This window comes from Zeus faber (assembly GCF_960531495.2).
Source record: "Zeus faber genome assembly, chromosome: 6".
In the NCBI taxonomy this organism is placed as follows: domain Eukaryota; kingdom Metazoa; phylum Chordata; class Actinopteri; order Zeiformes; family Zeidae; genus Zeus; species Zeus faber.
In genome coordinates this window covers 32,960,758-32,976,872 of record NC_137201.1, presented here as the reverse complement: position 1 = coordinate 32,976,872, position 16,115 = coordinate 32,960,758, and the positions used below count along the sequence as shown (strand labels likewise).

Sequence of the window (16,115 nt, the reverse complement as noted above, 5' to 3'; positions counted from 1 at the left end):
GCACAAATGAAGCTCTGCAAACACTGTTGACAGCCATAAGTGAAAAGACAGCGTCTCCCGTCCCCGTCGGCCCAGATGGATTTTAAATGGTATCGGTGATGAAGTGGTTTCTTTTATTCAATCCGTCCAGTCTTCCTCACCAGGTTCTCTCTATGTGGACAGTGCAGGACTTGTCAGCGTCTTCAGTTGTTCCTCCGCCGTCCGATGTCTTCCTGTTCGGTACCTCACTGTTGTTTTTTCTTTGACTCAGGTCACGTGCGTCTCGTTCCCTGGGATCGCAGCACATTTCACGGAGTCAGAATTCCATGTTACCTTCTCAGCGAGTCCCACGGGCCAAAGAACTTATTTTGTCACAGTTATTATATAATCACCTGATCACCGTTGTCTGACCAGAGTAGTCCATTCTACAACCCCGTCTCCACCCGGATTTGTCAACGTGAATTAGGTGCGTTCCCATCAGCTGCATTGAGGCAAGAGATTCCAATCCTCAATACTATTTAATCTTCGTAAGGTAGATGTGTATTATTACACTATTATAGGCAGATACTATTATAGTGGCATAAAACAAACTAAAAAAGACGATAAAATTGTGAATCGCAATTATTTGTGTGACAATTTTGAACTAAAATGTCAAGAATAAGACAGATCTACCCTGAAAACTGAAGTCCTGTCTGAAAGTTACTTGACACACACAGAAGGTTGGATTTGTACGGCTGAACGTGGAGGACGTCACACTGTGAAAACATTCACCCCATCGGACTATATTGAAACTCGCTGAAAAGGTAATGCACATGTTCCGTTCCCTTCATTGTTCTGTGAAATTTTAAACTGACTCGTTCATGCAAAACAGTCTTGGTTGCAAAAACAATCCTATTGATTCTTCATATACTGTATGTTGCAATCTTTAATAATTGCTGTAAAGTTATATTTGGGGAGTCTTGCTGTTCAACAGATCTCCAGGAGTGACTGTTCAGAGTTTAATAATCCAAGAGGTCCTTTATTTCCCCTTGTTTTCAATACTGAAAAAAATGTCCTCAGCTTTAATATTAATTTGATAGAACTTTAGATTATTCACAAATTAAAGTTCTAACCAAAACTTTGGATTAATTTGATATAAAGAGAAAGATACAATTAAGAATTTCCAAGATGGTTCCTACCTTACCACTCTATAAAGACAGAATGAGGCAGGATCTTTGTTTGAACCTGCTTCTCTCTGTGAAGGGTGTGGACAGAATTTATTACAGTTTAGTGCTTGAGGTCCAGCATTTCATGATTTCAGTTTTCCAGGACACACGAGAGTTCTTTAAAAATAATCTTTTTTTTTTTTTTTTTGTAGTTTCATTCCAGAACCAGGAAGTAAAAATCCTGTTTCCATGTTTTGCTCCAGCCGTGCACTGAGCAGTTGGTTTCACTCATCACTTGGACGCTGGGTTGATACTAATTAGCAGATCCACGCGATTGGCTCAAAATCACAGAGTGGAATTTTACTTTCTGAATCTGGATTTTCCACCCTTTTCCCCGTACCTTCCACTTTGCTGCATTGGGTGAAATCATTTTAAAATTACTTTGTCAATTGATTTTGTTGGTTGATTCTTCAAATTTATTAAATTTTTAAGCTTCAAGGCAATAAGATTTTTTTTTTTTTAAAGAATGTTTAAAGTGTGGTGCCTCTGTTTGTATTGCAAATATGATCAGTCCATCTGCAAACCAGAAGTTAAACACAGAGTTTAAAATAAATCAATATGGTCTCATTTGTGAAAAAAGTTCTTTGATAAACATTGTGATAAAAAACAAACGAGCAACTATGTACAAAACACCGTCTTCAGCTTTCCTCAAACATCGGACAAATCCGTCGTCGATCCGTTCGCCAGAACCGTCCGAAACTCTCGCGACACGTTCCGACAACGCTCGCCGCAGCGACCAGTCCCTCCACCTCCACCTCCCCGTCTCCGTCGGGGCGTAGCGCCCAACGCCGCGCTCTGTGTTCAGTCCGTTCCCTCGTCCGGGCTGTGGATCAGCTGGAGAAGTCGGTGTGCATGGGGGCGATGTTGTGGTCGAAGGCGGCGTACAGAGAGTCTCCGTTGCTCGCCAGCTTCAGCTGCTTGGCGGCGTGGGAGAGCTGGAAGGCGGCGTCGGGGTGCGCCGAGTCCGGCAACAGCGTGCACTCCCGCTCCAGCAGGTCGGCCACGCCCTTCAGCAGCTCCCAGAACCCGAAGGCCAGGGCCGCCTTCCGCAGGCGGTTCAGCTCCTGGAGGATCAGCAGATGAATCAAGGATTTTAATTCATTAGTTCGTTCTGTTTAAGGTTTTTCTCGTTACCTGCTGGGAAAACGTCACCGATTCCACACCCACTCAACATTTTTCCACAAATAACTGACTCAGTCACCAAAAGTTCAAGCCCTTGTTAAAACGTCACTTTACAGAAGCAACATCTGCTCATCCAAGCTACAACGCCCGCTCAGTGTAAAACAAAAGCACTTCTTCACACTTCCTGCCTCTGTGACTGAGGTGAGCTAACTGTTGGTGAGAACCTGCTTGGTTGATCACCGGTTGCCATGGTGTTGTATGACTAACTTCACCCCCCTTTTTATATGAGAAGAACAAATAAAGAGGAGAGCAGGAAGTGAAAGCTGCAGGTGGGTTTACTTTGTAGAAGGTTTGAGTCTTCTCAGGTAGTTTCCTGGCGTTCCGAAGGATCTTCTGCACGTCGGTCTGTGGACGAGGAGCGGACGCACGTCAGCCACAGGAGAGCCAGATCCGGCTCCTTGTGATGTTTTTGGTATCTACAGGCGCTACGGAGCGCCGGTCCGGTCTCACCTGCAGCCCGCTGGCCTTGATCCACACCGTCACGTTCTGGGCGTAGCTCCGCTTCACCTGGAGCTGCAGCGGGAACGGGCTCTTACTGTCGTCCTCTCCGTATGGGTTTTCAGCGGCCTCTGAAACAGCAGTGATCAGATGTAGAATCAGAACCGCGTCAGTCTGACGGAGGAGAAACCTTCAGACACGGTCTTTGATTAACTACCACCGCACCAGTCTGTAGACTGTACATTTTAATAATAACAAACAAGTGATTCAGGACAGAAAACAGATGTACGTCTTCATCCGTGTACATGTGGACAAACACCTTTTACTGAATATTTATTTCCCCGGTTGCACACTGTGTACAGTCATTCCACATTGCTCAGTGTACGGTATTGTATGGAGATGTTCTGTTTTGTTCTTTAGAATGTTTTCTTTCTTCCCTACTTTGATATTTAGGTTTAGTTGTTGAATCTTGGCTGCCTTACACTGACAGTTTTCAACAGCTCGCCTGCTTGACCCTGTCTCGTGATGATCACAACACTGAGTGAGTTATGGTTTTAAAATACACGCGGCAGAACCCTGGGATGAAGTATTCGATAAACAAACGCCTGGACAGGAAGTTACCGGATATGGGTCCGAGCTGAGAGACCTTTCCCAGCCAGGGCAGCGGCTCTGGACCGGGCTCGAACAGAGACATCATCAGGTTGGACTTCTTCTTGCTGTCCGCTTGGGAGTAGAGCATCCCGTACCACTCCGGCCTGCAGACGGAGAGCGCTGACGCACTGTGACAACTACTACAGCAGCTACATCAACAGCTGTATTACCATTATTATTATAATATTCCTTCTAACAGCTTTATTATAATAACTTATCTGTATAGTATCTCACCCCAGCTGCACCAGCGCCACCATGCCCTCCACCTTTAAACTGCCGTGCAAAAGGACACAGAAGTTGGGGCTCTTTCCCGCCATTTGACTGGCGGAGGCCTCCTCCTCGGCCTCCTCCGTGGGCCCCGCGCCGACATCGTCCGCCTCTGAAATACCACAAACGTCAAGCAACACTGCATCCGCCGAAGCCCTCGTCACGGAATGACAGGACCATCATCAGTTCAGTTCAAACCTTTGTTCACAGCGATGGGCAGCACCAGGTGTCTGGATGTGACCGGAGGACTGGAGATGTCCCCGATCTCAATGAAGCCTACGATCTCCAAATCTGAAATGGATTCAACAGGGGGAAAAAACTAAAAAAGTCTCAAAAGCCTCCTTCTGACCAGACGTTTTGCACAAGATCTATAATCATAACATGTTTTAAAAAATGGACATGTTCTGTGACATGAATTTGTTTGTATTTGAAATGTTTGAGGTACCCGTGCTGACGGTCTTGGGCAGCGGATCCACCTCCTCGTCCACTACCACGGGCTCCGGCCGAGGGAAGACCTGCACATCCGAAGACAGGTTCCCACAGTGCAGCGTGGCGTGAAAGGGGGAGTACGCCTGGTCGATCAGCCGCCTGCGGATTTAAATACATCTATAAATGTTTCTTCAACACAGCACCCGAGAACCGGTTGAGAAAAACAACATTTGTTTTTATTTAATTGCAGAGTGCCACAATTCTCCAGTTGAAATGGTTGTGTTAGCCCTTTTTTTTTTAATTACTTTTTATAAACAATATTATTATATATTATATTACTTATCCTACTGACTCCTATCTTAGTAACATACAACCCATGGGACATTTCCATGAGCCAGACATGTTTATCAAGGTGTTATTTGACATTCTAGCAGAGAGTTTCCAAACGGGGCAGCTGGATTACTCATAATAAAAGCACGATCACTGCGCAAGTCAAACAATTTAAAAAAAAGTTCAATCATTTCAACAACGTCTTACTTAACTTTTTATATTATAAAACAGGTCTGATATCCCACAATAAATCAAAAAAAGTGTCGGAAAGCTATTGGGAAAACTTCTGAAGAAACCCAATTTCCTGACAAAGCTCACCCGAACATGGCCTGCACGCTCTTCAGGCACAGCGGTCCCTCCATGGTGAAGATCTGCCCGTCTCCTCCACTGAGACGCAGAAGTTCCTCCAAGTTGTCCATTGCGTCAGACAACTGTAACTGCATTAGAGTAGAGCAAACACACAGCTCAGAATCTAAAAAAAGTGAGAAAAATTGCTCACTATAGATCATAAATAAAAAAATGTGTTTTCATATTTCCATATTGGACAAACAGACAGCATTTCTGACATTCCTGCTGGGGAAAGGCGGACCCCGTCACCAACAATGGAAGCAGCATATAGAGGAGCACACAAATAACACAAATACATTGAATGGTTGTTCGAGTGCCAGCTCACAATCTTACGGATTACCACTTTAAGTGCGAGAAAAGCCATATGAGTCAGTACCTCCTCTGCATTGGCAACACACATGATGAACAGCTTGGCTGGAAAGGGGAAAGGGAGCGGGAACTTCTTGTCATCCCCACGTTGTTTCAGTGTGTGGAGCGAGTGACGCAGGGAACCCTTTCCAATCCCAAATGAGCCGTCCGTCACCAGCACCACCTACAGGTAGGAAGGAGAACGTGCAAGCACATAGCCCACCACAATCAATCGATGGGAGAATTTGAGAATAATATCTCGGCAACACAGGCTGTCATCCAGTGAGTAGCTACGTTGTATTTATCAGTGAAGTTATGAAATTGCTTATTAAAAATACCTGACAGGGACAGGAACTGCCCCACTCGTGCTGCACTATGGTGTTGACTCCGTGAAGAGCTGATTCGAGACACGTTTTGTCATAATCTTGCAGGACACTAAGAGCTTCCTGCACAGGAAATACGTTTGTCAGTGAAACCAAAAACCTCCAAGTTACAACATCAAAATCTTTCACAAACCCAAGTGAGAAAAGATTATTGAATCTGAATGTGAGCTGTATAACATCTTTCCTGATCGCAATTTTTACAGCAAACCACAAAAAAAATCAACAGATCTCACAGTAATATGTTGTTTCCGTTTGTTATTAATCATAATCATATGCATTAATGACAATTATGACAGTATTATAGTGGCATTTGAACAAACAAAAGAATTACATTGTTATTAATTATCTGCCTGAAAATGAATTGTCAACTAAAATTGGTTTCCATAGTGTAGTGTATTCACATTTGCCTCACATTGTGAAAGGTTGGCAGTTCAAAACTGTGCTGGGAACAAAGTTTTAACTGTTGGTACAGCGATGACCTTCAGAACAAATGAATTAATCTTATCTTACCTGCAATGCGTTGTAATCTCTGGTGAACGGCACCATGAGCTCATGGTTGGAGGAGAAGGCCACCAACGACGTGAACTCCAGGCGGTAGTTGGTGGCCATGTGCTCAAACAGCATGGAGAGGCCGTGCACCGCCAGGCTCTTCCTCTGGATCTCCTCCACGCCATCCGACCACACGGGCCTGGTCATGGACAGCGACACGTCCATTAGAACCACCGTGGGCATCTTTGGCTCCTGGGGTTATCACCCGAACAGCAGACTGGACTCAGCGCAACCTCGTATGAACTCCCACTGGATGGAAACAAAACGACACAATCACTAAACATCAGGGGTGAAAATAATTTGTCTGATCGTTTTAATAACTTAAGAATTTAGACATTGTCATTGCAAGGACAGCGATTTGACTATGGAGACATGATAAAAGACACTAATCCATTGTGATCCTTGCCTATAATTTTTTATACATATTTATTCATCCTGTACAGAATATCCCATCTATATTTACACCCACAGCCAATAGTAGCAACTACACTGCCACTTAGGCCCTGCCTTAGAAAAAATAAAAATCATAAAAAATAAAATAGAATAAGAAGTAAATTAAAAAAAATAAGTTAAATAAATAAATAAAAGTTGCCAAACATACGAAAAAAGCAAAAGAGGAATAGTCAAATATATCAAATATACAGAATATGCAAAGTGATACTATGCACAGGACAAGTTATGGGTATGGTAATAAATAATGATTATAAATGCATTATAAGTGCAATTTTTTTATGGAAAAAAAAATTACAATCCCTGATGTGCAACTTGTCTAAATATGTGCAATACTCTTTAACACTCTGATTCCTATCTATGTTGTTTCTACTTGGGTATATATTTTTACTTTCTTTTAGTTACTACAACTCTTTATTGATGCACTTTATTTTCTGCTGTCACATTTTGCTGCCGAACTGTGCAAATTTCCCCGCTGTGGGCCCAATAAAGCTTCATCTTCTCTTAAATAACTGTATTTACTAGGTTGTCACCGTTTCTACATTGTTATTGGACGTATATAACTGCAGTGTGCGGGTCAGTGGGATCACGTATGATCAAGTGCAAGCGGACAGCAAATTGGTCAAACAAGGACAACAATTCTAATCACCAGCCCTATAATAATAATAATATAATAATAATAATAATAATAATAATTATTATTATTATTATTATTATTCTATTATTATTCTACTGATGTGAACACTGAACTGAGAATCCTGCATCTATCGTAGCCTCGGCTAGTCACCGTTAGCTTTAGCAACTTTAAATAGGACAGCGAACACGACAAGAAGGTTAATAAAATACACCAAACGATAAGAACTTTATAGAAGTCTTGAATATATAAATGCAGAGAACAACGTAGAAATATTTTGACAGTTTACTAAATATAAACAGAATGAAAAGATGTATACATGCCGACCGGATGAAGGATTTGTGTTGTGCACCGCATAAACCGTCCAGGCGAAACACGTGTGGTTTAAGAAGGTTCCTAGCGCAATTAACTAGTGGGAATATTGATAACTCAATTAATGCATAATATCAATTTTAACATTTAATGCCATTTTACTTCGGGGCATACAGAGAACAGAGAGACCAAACATTCTGTGGGATTTACATTTTAGGCAATGGAAGATAAACCCATATCAAGGCTTTCGAGTCATTCCAGTGTCATTCCAAGTCATTTTGTTTTATTTCAACAATTAATTATCTGATTATGTTCAAGTCTCAGTCTGAGCCTTTACAAGGAAGGAAAAAAAATCAGCTTCCAAGACAGAGGTTTAGGTCAAAACACCACTTATTACGCACAGATGAAATATTTGGAAGTTACTCGGGCCCCAGGATAAAGTGAGAGTGAGACAATGTCCATAATCCTCTTAGATTCAGGTGTTGGGTATTATGATAATCCACAGTGAAGACTTGTCCTACATAACCCCCTGGTCACTGGCTGCAGCCTGGACTTTTCTTCTGCTCCAGCTGCAGCTTCTTTGGGTGCACAATTGTATTTCCTGATGTCCGAACAATCACTCAGAGGTAGGTCTGTGGCCCGAACCACATTTATAAATGTTTTATTAAGACTAGTTGTTTCTTTGTTCCCTGTGACCTCATCAACGAGGTCAATCAACCAATTTTTTTGTCATTGTCCTCCGCTGGAGGTGTCTTAACATTTCATTTGCTTGTGGTTTTAAATGTTTTCACACTTTTGTGTTCATTTTATGGTTTGTTTGATACATCCTTCGTTAAATATCCTGTATGCAACATAAATATTTTGGCGATCTAATATATCCACATTCTAGTTTTTCAAGATGCGTGTCAATCAAACATACATGTATGTTTGAAACTAGCATCTCCTTTTTATGTATTACATTTATTGAAAAGCTATATTTGAAAAGCTATATATTTATTTATATTGCTATAAATTGTATAATATACTAGCTATTGACTTATATAACTAGTATTATGATATTATTAATATATATTGTAGAAAGTATACACACATATTTTCCCCGGATAATTTTTGTTCTTCAAAAGTTAACAATGTACTGTATTGCCATTCATTGCAAATGTGTTATTTAATCATTTGCATTAGATGTTTCCAATGCGTGTGGACGTATATTTGTTCTGTTAGTGATTCAACATTATGCAGCCATTCAGTGATGCTGTGCTTCTTCTGTCTTACAGCCCATAATGTAGTTTCTGATTTGCATTTACAACAGGCTGGGCTTCTTTACCAAGTGAGGATATGAGATGAATCAAATCGCTGGAGCCTTGAGTGTGATTGGCCCGGGGTCTTCTGGGGAGGTTGCTGGTCTTTCCCCATCCCACATCATCTATTTCCACAAACTAACTTTCCATAACCAGTGACACTATCACACCAGAGGACAATGTACTGTACACGGCGGAAGCGACTTCAGCTGAGCCGGGTGGTCTTCCTCCTCTCCGGGGTCATCCTCTGCATCCTCTACCAGCTGACCATCAGCGCCAGGCTGTCCGAGCCCTGGCACCTGCCCCAGATGGAGGATCCTGGGGAGGGCTCCACGGAGGAGGTTGAGGAGGCAGCTGAAGAGACCCAGGGTCTGGAGGAGCCCATGACAGCGACACACAACATGGAGCTCACAGATCAAACCACACCAGGGCCAGGCTCCGTACAGAACTATGAAATGACTTTAAACGCTACATCGGCCCCCGCCAACGCCCCTCCACCTCGAACCACCAGCCGGAACGTGGTGCACTGCATCTATGTGGATCCCGAACCTCCCAAGGAGACGCCCGTCCCGACTCCGACCCCCCCGGTACAGACCACCGCCCCCCCGGCCTCCCCCGGTGAAGCCCCACACATGAAGGGGGAATACCCCGTGGACATCTTTTCCGTGGAGGACCGCAGGAGAGGCTGGGTCATCCTCCACATCTTCGGGATGATGTACATGTTCGTGTCTCTTGCAATTGTGTGTGACGAGTTCTTCGTGCCCGCTCTGGGTGTGATCACAGACAAGTTGGCCATCTCCGATGACGTGGCGGGGGCCACGTTCATGGCCGCCGGAGGTTCAGCTCCAGAGCTGTTTACCTCGCTGATAGGGGTCTTCATCGCACACAGTAATGTGGGAATCGGCACCATCGTGGGCTCAGCAGTGTTCAACATCTTGTTTGTCATCGGGATGTGCGCCATCTTCTCCCGGGAGATGCTGCATCTGACCTGGTGGCCCCTTTTCCGGGACGTGTCCTTCTACATCTTGGACCTCATCCTGCTCATCATCTTCTTCCTGGATAACGTCATTCTGTGGTGGGAGAGCGTCGCGCTGGTCGCCTCTTACACGCTGTACGTGTGCTTCATGAAATACAACGTCCAGATAGAGAAGGCCTTTAAGTCCCAGCTCCATAAACACAGGAACATCATCCAAATCATCGCTGTGGTGGAGCCTGAGAAGGTTTGTATTTCCAGCAGTGCAAATGACACTTAATCAGAACCACAGGAAGTCAAAGGTTCTGAAATGAACAAAAGTTCTTTCAATATATAAACTCTCTATTCATAATTGTTTTTGTCATGTTTTTCATAAAGCTGTGTAACCTACAAGCATTGAGCAAAGGGGGACCAACTCAGGACTCTGGTCGGCTGAGTAATTGTCTCTGTAATGTTGCAGCATTGGTGTAAAGCACCCAAAGGGTCCAAGTAAATGTACTCATTTGTGGAGCAATACATTAGTCTCTGATGATAAAGGAGATAATATCTCATTCTACCAGAGACCGAATGCAAAGCAGAGATATATTCATGAAGATTGCTGTGGGCCTTACGGTAATCTAGTACTGCCAAACACAAGATCAATGCATAATTAATTATTTTTCAGGCGGGTACCCTAATAGTACTAGTTTATAAACACGGCAGGATTTATCTTCTTCTACCTGAGGAATTCATTGGTGAAAATCGTAGGAATAGAGCGGAGTGATTCCAGCGTAGACCTTGAGGAACCAAAGCCGATCATGCAGAGCAAACCATAATCCGTTGAGGGGTTAAGGGTGCAGAACGCAGCACTGACACGACATGCTGGTAAACCCTGGCGAGAGTAATTGAGGCTTAAAAATGTATACAAGGCCGGTAAAGCTGTGTGTGCTTACTCAGTGCTGTCTCTCCAGCTGCACTACCGTAAAATATCCTAATCAGAGCAATTACAACGGTACCTCAAACATCATTCTAATATTATTTCATAGCAGCTTGTTTAATTGGCTTTACTTTGCACACAACTTGGACAGGGATATATACTAAATTGTGCTAAGTACATTAAAAAAATATGTACAATTGGAAAAAATTGCAGTACTTTGATCTAGCCCTGTCCCATGAAGATTATAATTTAAAAACATGTTTCCCACAGGAGGACAGAGAAGTAGAAGATGCAGCCCCACCAGTTCAGGAGGATAATAACAGGTTAAAGGTAAAAGTATCATATCCAATTATGGAAAATTATATTGAAATCTTAATTTAAAAAAAAAGAGCCCCCTACTCCAGTGAAATCACAAATTAAAACCTCCTGCAGCGCATTTTGCGAGTCTCTGAAGGACGATGCGTCTCTCCTCAGCTCAAACCGTCTCTTCAGCGAGGGGGAAGCTCAGCCTCTCTCCACAACAGCACCATGAGGAACACCATCTTCCAGCTCATGATCCACACGCTGGACCCGTTAGGGGAAGGTAAGCATCCTCCGTGTCAGAGCCATGGATTAAGGCAGAACTCAATCCAGACTGATACTAAGCAGATAAACGCTCACTGTGGTCCCTGGTCATTTCATTTGTTCTGTTGAACAAATGAAAAAAAGAGAACAGTTGCTGGTGGTTTTGGGTCACCAGAAAGGTTTCAACAACACAATGAATACGTAGTCAAAATTTCACATTGCGTCATAGCCAGAAATACTTTAATTTCATTTAAATTCCTTAAACAACAGCAGATGACACAAAGAACCTGCCAGCTGGACGATGGAGTGCACGGCGGGCGTCTGCTCGAGAACTCAGCTCTATCAGTGCTTTTTCCCCGTGAGACGGGTTAGGGTTTTGCGGACCGTGGACTTTCCTCAGAAGTCAGTGTCATGGCTGCCCGTGTCCCAATCTGTGGCTCCGGGTCCCACGCTGCGCTGCAGGGTAATCAGCTTTTGAATGCGAAGCTGGACGGCAGCCAGCAGTCTGCAGGCCCAACCAATCCCTTTATCTCAACACCACATCGTTCATCCCGCTCCACCCTGACGCCGCTCGCACAGTGACTGTGTGTTACTCATCCAACCTGCTGCAACAGGATGTTTTCAATGTCAGAAAGTGATATTGAGTTCAAAGCGACGACTTTTGTCCTTTCAGGCTCTTTAGTTTTATACATGCACGACTCCAGTTTTAAGTTGGATTGTGCTCAATGACAATTTAGTGAGGTAAGATGCCGATAAGGTATCAGTGTAACGTGTTATCAAAGACCTTAATGATGATCGTGTGTCGAGATTCATCCTGGATCTATAACCTCTAGTCACCCGGGAAGCGGCTGTGATATTTTGCTTCCGGACGTTGTGCCGTTTCATGCTCGATCTGCTCCCCTGCGGTCGAAGGCATTTCCTAAACAATACGCACGCCATCGAGTGGTAAATCACAGAATTTCGATTTTTGTTCTGCTGCCTGTTGTTTAGTTGTTGCTATTTTGCGTTTGTAGGGAAATTGAAGGAAAAAGCTGAAACTCTAAACAATGTGGCCAGAGGGAGGGCAGAGAGCAAGAGCCAAGACAAAACTGAAGGTAAAAATAACCTGTTTGAGCTGAACAACACCTCAGCGTCCGGCTCTCAAAGCAACCGATATAACATACAGATTCGTCCGTTTGACGGGATTAAAGATCGCTCCGAGGCGGTTAGTCCTAACAGGAACCTAATGGTGTATGATATATATATATATTCATGATGTAATTAGCCACAGGCGGCTCCAAAGGCTTCACACAGTTACTCTTACTGCATTCAAGCCCAATTGCACACGCAATGTTGTGTAAAGATTAATATTCCCATGTTCTGGGTCCAGCGGGGATTCATTCTGGCGTCAGGAGGTGCATGAGCTCTGTCTGCCACTAGGCTGCGCTGTTCTCCTCTCAATAGCTCTATGTAGGCATCTATGGTTTGACGTGAAAAGGTCTCCCTTGTGAAAGCGACGCTGGGACTTTACCTGTAGAAATAAAGCAAATAACAGCGATGATAGGAGTGGGCTTGGGTGGGTTTCAGCGTTTGAGGGAGTAAAGTTTCAATGAGATGCTGCGTTCACTCTGTCAGTAACAGCTTGAAAGAAGGTCACCGGGTGTCGTTTCCCCCCGGACTGTACTGGCAGTACACCCCGTGCATTTTAATAACCAGAAATGCAGCATTCTGAGATGTTCCGGCCTCACAGACAAACGGCGCAGACATTATCACACAAGGTTTGTAATAGAATAGATGACTCCGCAGCGCACGTGACACAAGACTCTCGGTTGTTTTTCCCACCTCAGCCAGAGAAGGGAAACCTCCACCCAGCAAAGAGGCCGACGCCCCCCCGCCGATGGAGCCCGAGAAGCAGGAGCCGCCAGAGGACAAGAAGGTACACGGCGGCGTCCTGCGGGGTTCACCACAAACACACGAGTCAATCTCTGATGCCTGTCTACGTTAGAGTCGACCCGCTGCGACGCCGCTCCAGACGAAAAAACCAAATGTCCTTCAGTTATTTAAAATGGAGGTTTTCTGTTAAACTGACCTGCTGTGGCTTTGCCAAAACCAATGGATTCATCTCTGGCGCCGTCACTGTCTCTGACCTCACCTCACCCCCTGTGCAGCAGGACGCTCCGGCAGGAGGGGAGGGATCGGCCGGATCGCAGGACTCTGACAGTGACAGAGACGGCAGCGAGGAGGACAGCGAGGAGGACAGCGAGGAGGAGGACGACGACGACGACGACGACGACGACGACGACGACGAGGAAGGGGGCGAGGAAAGCGACGAGCCCCTGTCCCTGGAGTGGCCCGACACGCCGCACAAGCAGGCCACCTACCTCTTCTTCCTGCCCATCGTCTTCCCGCTGTGGCTGACCGTCCCTGACGTCCGAAACCCAGTGGGTCCCGTCCGTCCCCTCCCTGGGCACCTCGCTTCACATGGGTGGTAGAGAAGGCGATTCCGGGTCCTCGCTTTGGTTCCAGTAGTTGGACCTTTGGGTTGATGCTAAATACCAGGACTTTTACCTTCTGAACCTAGAAGTCACACCTCTGGAGATCAGAGGTGGATAATCCCCGGTGCAGAAGGTAAATGTCCTGTTTCCATGTTTTTGCTCCAGCCGTGCACGGAACCAGCTCATTAGACTCTGGGTCGATGCCGCTTTGCAAATCCACAGGGTTGACTCTGAATCCCGGGGTGGAGTTTTATTCTCTAAACAGGGACTTTCCATCTCTGCCTTTCCTCTAAAATGTGCCTTTTCTTTCCTTTTATTTTCCTCACCGCAAGACGTCCAAGAAGTTCTTTGTGATGACCTTCCTGGGCTCGATCATGTGGATCGGGGTCTTCTCCTACCTCATGGTGTGGTGGGCGCATCAGGTGAGGCCGTGGCGTTTTAGAAGCATTTTCACACTGCGAAAAAGTCGTTGTCAAACAAGAAGAAAAATAAAATAAAACACTAGAATCATACTAAATGATCTGCTATCTGAATAAACTCTTATCAATCCAAAAATTGACTTGATTACTAGAAGATTAGGTCTAATCTTCGAGTAATTATAGTCCTAAAAAATTATAGTCCTAAAAAACAGTCTTCAAAAAATATAATGTATTGTTTCCAAGTGGAAAGCTTCACGTCATTCTAGTCATTTTAAGCCCCCTTAAAAAAAACAAAAACATTTTCTGCCTTTTCTGGCTGGTTAAGATTTAGTTTTTCCCCAAGAAACACGATGAAACGGTTCTCCCGCACAAGCTCTATCTCTGAACCAGGGCGTGTCCTTCCAGGTGGGCGAGACCATCGGCATCTCGGAGGAGATCATGGGTCTGACCATCCTGGCGGCGGGGACGTCCATCCCCGACCTCATCACCAGCGTCATCGTGGCCCGCAAAGGCCTGGGCGACATGGCCGTCTCCAGCTCCGTGGGCAGCAACATCTTTGACATCACTATGGGGTGAGATCCTTTTGGGATTTTAAGTCAGACTGAAGCTGAAACAACAAATATTTTCTACCATCACTTATAACTTTACCCATTATTCATTTTGTTCTCTTCCCTTTGAAAAAACAACTGGTGTATAAAAGGAAGAAATGGATATTTCTGTGTTGCTTCTGTTAAAAGAGCGTCAGATATTCGTCCTCTTTCAGTCTGATTCTCATGATGTCACCAGTTGCGCTCATTTAGACACAGCCAATGAGATTGCAGCATCAATTTAGGAAGCCACGGCCGCATCTGGACCCCCCCGTTGAGCCGACCTCGCTTTATGTTTGCCTTTTCAAGTTTGTACCTCACGGGTCCTTGTCACAGGTCAAAGGTCGGCTCATGAATATTTATTAGGACGAGACCACGCCCTCTCAGTTCTGGAGTTTGAGGATAGTTATGGATAAAACTACAGAAAAAAAAAAAGAGTAATTCACAAACAGAAAATGATGTTTTGTCGCGGCGTGTGCAAGTCAGATGTATGACTTGAACTCTAAGAGCCACTGCGCTCACTCCTTCCTCACTCTTGACACCGTTTCCTGTCTGGCCGCAGTCTTCCCATCCCCTGGCTCATGTTCTCGGCCACGCACGGCTTCGTTCCGGTGCCGGTCAGCAGCAACGGGCTCTTCTGCGCCATCGTGCTGCTCTTCCTCATGCTCCTCTTCGTCATCATCTCCATCGCCTGGTGCCAGTGGAAGATGAACCGGGTGTTGGGCTTCACCATGTTCCTGCTCTACTTCATCTTCCTGGTCCTGAGCGTGATGCTGGAGGACCGCGTCATCGTCTGCCCCGTGTCCATCTGAGGCCTCGCAACGGCTCAGGAAAAAATACTTGAATGTTCCATTTAATAGTTAAAAACAAGGTAAATATCTCCGTAGTTACCATGGTTACCGTTTCGTCTTAACGAGTTATAGCCAAACTGCATAAATCGTTGTTAAAAAAAGTACAAAGAGGAAAAAAAAAAACAAAAAAAAAAAACAAAAAAAAAACTTGAATCAAGCAGGTTCTGTATCTCATAAGGATTTATTCTAGAGCTCAGTACCGGAGCACTATGGCAGCTTTAACATGACTATTATAGCAATGAAACTAAACACATTAGTGCAGGTCATTTGTTTTTTTACATAATGATACAAAAATAATGAAAGTATGAAGGGAGAGGGGGATGGAGTCCTTGTTCTTAAAGTAATTTTTAACCAAATTTTAACTAGTTTCTATGTGAATATGTATAATATGTAAGTATACCTATTCTTTGGCTGATTTTTCTTTTTTTTTTAACCATTCAACTTTGCAAATTCAACAGAAGCATGCCCGAACAAATTGTGCTTTTTAAAACCACGGTAGTTTATCGTTTGTTTTGGCTCTGCGCTGAA

The 16,115-nt window shown here is 44.4% G+C and overlaps 2 protein-coding genes across 2 annotated transcripts; one reads left to right on the top strand and one right to left on the bottom strand.

Moving 5' to 3' along the window:
• Window positions 1–285: 285 nt before the first annotated feature.
• ints14 (integrator complex subunit 14) lies at window positions 286–7,534 on the bottom strand. Its single transcript, XM_080002118.1, has 12 exons — window positions 7,521–7,534; window positions 6,071–6,358; window positions 5,516–5,623; window positions 5,206–5,361; window positions 4,800–4,918; window positions 4,168–4,310; window positions 3,921–4,013; window positions 3,690–3,834; window positions 3,426–3,559; window positions 2,817–2,935; window positions 2,646–2,711; window positions 286–2,248 (listed from the first exon to the last, which is right to left on the bottom strand). Exons 2-12 carry the CDS (start codon window positions 6,290–6,292, stop codon window positions 2,015–2,017), a joined length of 1,539 nt encoding a protein of 512 aa, XP_079858244.1. The 5' UTR covers window positions 6,293–6,358; window positions 7,521–7,534; the 3' UTR covers window positions 286–2,014.
• A 1,448-nt stretch (window positions 7,535–8,982) lies between these two features.
• slc24a1 (solute carrier family 24 member 1) lies at window positions 8,983–15,548 on the top strand (the record flags this gene model as incomplete). The annotated part of the gene is made up of 9 exons (XM_080002954.1): window positions 8,983–10,023; window positions 10,963–11,022; window positions 11,167–11,275; window positions 12,270–12,350; window positions 13,083–13,171; window positions 13,404–13,676; window positions 14,063–14,152; window positions 14,555–14,721; window positions 15,299–15,548. 9 exons carry the CDS (start codon window positions 8,983–8,985, stop codon window positions 15,546–15,548), a joined length of 2,160 nt encoding a protein of 719 aa, XP_079859080.1.
• Window positions 15,549–16,115: the final 567 nt, after the last annotated feature.

Excerpts from the sequence above, each read along its gene's own strand:
- ints14 (XM_080002118.1), bottom strand. The coding sequence starts at position 6,292 with ATGCCCACGGTGGTTCTAATGGACGTGTCGCTGTCCATGACCAGGCCC. Across the intron at positions 3,835-3,920 it reads GCCCATCGCTGTGAACAAAG|AGGCGGACGATGTCGGCGCG; the intron begins GTTTGAACTGAA and ends GTGGTATTTCAG. Across the intron at positions 2,936-3,425 it reads TCAGCTCGGACCCATATCCG|AGGCCGCTGAAAACCCATAC; the intron begins GTAACTTCCTGT and ends CTGCTGTTTCAG.